This window comes from Octodon degus, unplaced genomic scaffold, assembly GCF_000260255.1.
Source record: "Octodon degus isolate 3935 unplaced genomic scaffold, OctDeg1.0 scaffold00129, whole genome shotgun sequence".
NCBI classification, from domain to species: domain Eukaryota; kingdom Metazoa; phylum Chordata; class Mammalia; order Rodentia; family Octodontidae; genus Octodon; species Octodon degus.
In genome coordinates this window covers 629,413-635,341 of record NW_004524705.1, presented here as the reverse complement: position 1 = coordinate 635,341, position 5,929 = coordinate 629,413, and the positions used below count along the sequence as shown (strand labels likewise).

At 50.3% G+C, this 5,929-nt stretch overlaps 1 protein-coding gene across 1 annotated transcript in view; it reads left to right on the top strand.

Annotated features, from left to right (window-relative positions):
* LOC105743498 overlaps positions 1–4,834 on the top strand; it is a 20,635-nt gene extending 15,801 nt beyond the window's left edge. The window contains exons 3-5 of the mRNA XM_012516841.1: positions 2,392–2,508; positions 3,159–3,335; positions 4,641–4,834. Coding sequence (XP_012372295.1) covers positions 2,392–2,508; positions 3,159–3,335; positions 4,641–4,834 — 488 coding nt within the window. The remainder of the gene's footprint in view (positions 1–2,391; positions 2,509–3,158; positions 3,336–4,640) is intronic.
* The last annotated feature ends 1,095 nt before the right edge of the window (positions 4,835–5,929 follow it).

The window sequence follows — 5,929 nt, the reverse complement described above, 5'->3', positions numbered from 1 at the left end:
CGCCTTGGAGAGCGCTGCGCCGCGTGCGCGCCTCCGCGGGCTCCCAGGGCGTGCAGAGCTCGCGTGCGGACCGGGTGTGCCCTTCGTGTGGAGCGGGGAGCGAGAAGGTGCTCGCGCGGGGGCGGGCGCAGGCCTGCGCGGCGGCCCCTGCCCTCCCTGCGGCCGCGGGTGTGGTGTGAACCGCAGCTGCACCCGGCTGCCTGCAGACGCAGCCTGGGCGGGCCGTTCGCCTGGCCCCACGTGAGCATTTTAACCTGCCTCCTGCCCGCTGTCATCGGGCCCGCCCCTCCGCCTCCCTGTCGCCCCCCCCCACCTGTAGTCCACTAACTTAGCCAGGGGGCTGATACCTGTGTCTCACACCTCCTTTTTCCTTCGGCTTCTTGCATTCTCATCTTTCATGGGAAAAGAGTGGGTCAGCAGAAAATACGCTAAAGTCATGGCTGAGCCCTTTCTCTGTGCTGTTCTAGTGGACCATCCATCACAATAACAAGTGATCATTATTGAATTTGAACCAGTGTAGGATTTTTATAAGAAAGGGCAGCATTTATTTAGATAAAAAAAAATGAAGAGGTAAGGGTCTACTGTCATTTGTCCAATTCCTGTTAGCTTGAAGAAAATAAAAACGTTGACAGGAATGCAGTGTGCTCATTCTCCCTAGCTAGCAAATCCCGATGTATGCCACGCTGTTCTCTTGTTCTGTCTTTTTAAATGTTCATGTAGAAAACTACATTGAGGATCTATAGGAATAGCTGTAGAGGAACAAGTGTGCTTCTTGTAAAAAGGCAGACAGGTATGTGATGATGTTTTTAATATTTCAGAAGCCTAACTTTTTAAACAGCAGTTGCATTTCACTAAGTTGATACTTGGCTGCTGGGGTAGCAGGTTTCTAAAATACACATGTCGTGTATGGAAGTTCAGGGCTGCTTGGCTAGCATCTCATCTTCCATTCTGATCATATGGCAAGAAAGGGAGATTTCAAAATCATATTTCTTGATGGTAACTTTTCGATTAATACATCTGTAAAACTTTTTTTGGTAAATATTACGTGTTCTGATGTGTCTGAGGATTCAAAACAAAATGGTCCCTGCATTTCCTGACAACTAAGCATCTGAGGAAGAAATGGGAAATGCAGAAATAGGTTTTGTCTAGTTGCATATGATCTTTGCTCTTTCTAAGCTCTGTGAGCTCTGAGATATATCTTTGGGTTACTTCAGTGTGTTTGACGAGACAGCTTGATATTTCTATCAAACAAATGACTTTCATATTGCAACAAATCTTTGTAAGAACCACTCAAGATTCTCTGAAAAAGGGGGGAAAAGGGTGAGAATAATTTTACATAAAATTCCAGCTTCTTCCCCCCTCCCCAGTACTGAGAATCTTACACTTGCTAGGCACTTAAGCCACTGAGCTATATCCCGGCCCTGATCCCCCCAACACACACCCCAGGGATCAAACTCAGGACATTGAGCTATCTCCCCAGCCCTTGTTTGGTTTTTGAGAGAGTCGTACAGTATTATCCAGGTTGGTCTTGAAGTGATCCTCCCACCTCAAGGAATGGCACTTTTGTACCCACTAGAAATAGAGGGCAGTGACTGCTATCCCACACCACAGTCTTGGGCTCGTTCATCATTGTATTCCATAGTGATTGCGCTGTGCTGAGTCCCCAGCTGTGTTTGGCTGCTGAGCACTTGAGATGACGCTTGTGGTGAATTTCAATGACCTTTAAGTTTGGCCCATTTACAGTGAAATAGACACATTGGAAGAGTAACTTCAGAACAGGGCGCAGTGGGAAAGAGCTCAATATGAGAGAGGGGGATGCAGCCTATTGCTAGGGCTACATATTTCTATGAAATTATTAAAGTCTCTGGTGGTAATAATTGGCATTCTTTTTATGTTTTGTTTTCTTTTTTGGCTACTTTTGAAGAGTTGTTTTCTCTGATTTTAGAAATTATTTTTGGCTCTAGTTTTTAAATTACTTTTGACTGGACTTCGTCCAGCAAGGCTCTAGAGAGAGCACGTGATGTTAGCTTGCGTCCCTGGGGTAGGGCCAGCTGAGGCATGTGGGCAGTGCTGCTCTCCGCTTCTGCCCCTCTTCCCAGCAGAGCATGGTTCCCAGCACCCCAGCTTCTGCACCTGCTGAGGGTGCAGCACCAGCTGCCCTCACCCTTGCAGAACCCACAGTGAAGTGACACAATACTGAAAAGGTTAAAGTTTCAGCTAAAAAAGGTTAAACTATTTCCCATCCTCTTCCCTGGACAGGTATACCTTAAGGAAAAGAGTCCTGGAATAATTCCTGGTCTCAGAGTGCTATGCCAGGGCGTGGCAGTACTGAGCACTCTGTCTGGTCCCCAGGCCATGCTGTCTGCCCACTCACCTTCTCCTCCACTGTAGGGAGCATTGCAACCATTGGGCACGCGAGCCCTGAAGTCTATGCCGCCCACTCCCACTGCTTCTGGGAGCTGCTGTCTCAGCCCTCAGTCTGGCTGAGCCAGAAGCAGAGGATGCTTGGTGCCCAGGCAAGGTGTTTAGGCCCAGTGAGCGTGTCCGCTGGGGTCACCACCCTGCTTTCACGGGCAGCACAGAGCCAGGAGAGTCAGGGAAGTTCTGGTGGTGGAGGAAGGTAAGCACACTGGAACCACCTTGAGGCAGCCTGACACGGTTCTGCAGATAAATGTCAGGGCTTTCGCTTCCTGTTCTCATTGCCTGTACCTTTCCGTGGGTTTCCACTTCACCATTTATGCTCCCACCCACCCAGCACCCCTGCCCTGTGCTCCACCAGTACATCTGTCCTGCAGCAGCCACGCCCTGTCATTGCCCTTGACAGCAGGTGGCAGTGGGACCATGTGGATGGAGGCAGGAAGACAGCCCTGTGAACTGACACTCCCTGTCTTGTGTGCTTCTCTGTAATATTTATCTCTAAGACTTACTGAGACCCCTTTTTGTTGGCGTTCAGCCTCTTCTGCTGTCAGAACATAACCCTGTAAGGGCGGAGATTTTCACACTGACTCCAGCACTGAGCCCAGTGTGGGAGATGTGTCCCTTGAAGGAAGCTGGTGGGAGCAGGGGACGGGTGGCGCGAGTCCTTGAGCTCGCAGTGAGTGCGCGGCACATTTGCCGGCCTGGGGGTCCTAGCGAGTGTGCGGTCTTTTTCCTAACAGTCTTGTGGGAGATTAACCTGAGTGAATTAGAGGAGAAGGATGTTGATGAGCTCAGCTCCAGCGGCTTGCGGTGCCCGACGTGCTTTGCTGTAAGGGGAAGACAATGCGACACCGAGCTGAAATGGTGTGCAACAGATAAGCTCAAGTGTTTCGAGTTCTCCGGCATCATAAGAACAGGTACCACCTCAGGGGCAGCGTGCCATAGGTGCAGACTAAGCAGCACCCTCTCGCAAGCTTTGCTGCCTGTATTTCAAGGCTAGGGTTGAGACTGGCTTTTGTCCAAATCTCTGAGGAACAAGAACGCAGCAGTGCCGTGACTCTGAAAAGACGTCCAGGTGGCCTTTTCCCGTTCGCTCGCGCACTCAGGGACTTGTACACACATTGACTGACGACTCCCTGCTTGCCTCGGTGCCGGCTGTGCACACGCGCGAAGCCTTCTCCCCTGCACACTTTGCTTAGTTTAGTTAACAGGAAATTTTCAGGTTTTCTTCACATGTGCTCTCCAGGTTTTTAAATGGTTTGAAGAGAAGCAATGACTAATCTTAAATTTTTCTTCGGAGGAATCATAAAGTTGAATATACTGTGCTCTTCCTAAGAAAATCCAAAGCATAACCCTAACTGAATAGAGGAGGTAGCTGGAAGTGAGTTAGGAGTGTAGTGTGGACCAGCAAGATAAGCTCGGGTCCTGAGCATGTGGCTGTCCCCACAGCCCTTCCTGCTGTCCCCCTTCCTCTTTTTTTTTTTTCTTAGCTTTAACACTGGCCTTTTTATTTGCTTATCATTTCTTTTTAATTTTTTAAAAAGGGAGTACAATTAGAATTAAAACAGGAGAAAAGCACAGGTGATACAGAATTTCACTTAACCACATTATATGAACTTCACAGTATTTATTGTAATACACCAAAGTAGTGCAGCTTCTCGAGGTGGCTGGCCCGTGGATTTGTTTTTTTTTTACTTGAGGGATTCTTTGCTTTATGGTAGCAATCACTTGCTACTGCTGAGATAAAATCACCCAGAGCAGTGTCTGCTGTGTGCCAGCGTGCCTGCGGAGGCCTTGGACGGGCCGAGATCGCGGCAAGCAGAGCTTTTATGGCCGTTGCTGTTCATTAACAGATGATTCAGACTGACAGATTAGGTTTGTTCCCTTAAAGTTACCAAGCATACATAACTAGAACCCGGACGCACAGTGCCTGGAATCCCGCGGTGTGCAGGCCGCCCCGACAGCCTGCAGCGCATGCTCCCGGCGCAGAATGTCCGTAGGAGCATGTGCTCGGTCCACAGCGGCAGTGAGTTGGCGGAAGCTCAGTTAAAGTCGAGTGTAGAAAGTACATCTGTACTTCACTGACGTGGGCTGTGAGGGGGCCGGGGGCTGGGGAGAGCCGTCGCTCTTCTGTGGGTGATGCGATCCTGACCAGTGTGGGGGCCGAAGGGGAAAAGGGCAAGGACGGAGGGTCGCAGTCTCACGTGTGAGGTCTCCCGCAGGCATCACCAACATCTCCATCGAAATGAAGAAGTGCATCCGAGCGGAGCTCTGCGGAGAGTCGCTCACTTCCTATCTGGGCTTCCCAATCACTAACGTGACCCGGAAGTGCGCCCCAGCTCTCAGGAGTGGGGCCGGGCCGTGGCCTCCACCTCGCCTCTTCTTCTTTCTCTTCCTGGGGGAGCTGCTGCACTGAGCAGGCAAGGGCCCAGCCGCTGCTGTTTATGAATTAAAGTTATTTTTGTGTTTCTGCGAGCTTTTGTGACTGCTGATTTCTCCAGGCTTAGTCAGCCGTTCGTTCATTTGCCCACCCGGCAAGGGTTGCCTGTGTGCCCCGCTGTGGGTGAGCTGCGGCAGGCGGAGGCCTGCGTGTGAGGTTTCTGAGCGCTTAGAGTAGAGTCTGCTCCAGCCGCCCAACAGCAGGACAAGCCAGGAGGGGCAAGCAGGATTCGGTTGGGAAAAGGGTGAGATGTTAAATGAACTTTGAGCCGGGCTGCAGGGGGGCCTGGAAGGCTGCAGCTGAGGTCAGCAGGCGTGGAGGAAGGAAAGGCGCCTGCCCAGAAGCATCCTTGTAGGGGTGGTGGAGGGTGGTGCCCACCTGCGAATACTGTGGGCTCTGGAGCCTACTCTGGCCTGCTGTGCGGTGACAGCAGTGCCCTTGGCGATGGGCCCCGTGGAGATGGCTCTGAAGGCCCACGTCTCTCGGGCTCATCTCGGGCTGTTCTTTCTGTCCCAGGAAGCCTGCGGGTCTGTGCTCACAGCAGCCAGCCGCTGTCTGAGGCAAACCAGCTGATCTGGTGAAGCATGGCGGGCTGCCACCAGCTGCCTTTTGTCTTGTCTGCTTTAAGTGCTTCTCCAGGTCCAGAGTGATTCTTAATTTCAGCTGTTGCTTACAAAAATAAGTGATGTGTGAGAAAAAGACCAAAGTGGTCATTGTGCATGAAGGGAAAACCCCCCCCCCCCCCCCCCACCTGGGATTGAACTCAGGACGTTGTGCTTGCCAGGCAAGTGCTTATTCTACTGAGCTATCTCCCTGGACCCAAAAACCCTCTTTAAGTCAATCAAATAACTACCTATGGAACAAACGTTCTTAACATCCAATTTTGATGTAAAGTTAGAGAACGTTTATAAGTGTTCTTTAGCTTTAGATGAATCATACATTATTACTGAATAGATCAGTATGTTTTTTCTCAAATGACTTCCAAATTGATGAAAAAACAATTATCATTTCATGACCTAGAAAATCAAACTCCTGACCTCGATATCTTTCTTGTTTATTAATTTTATTGGT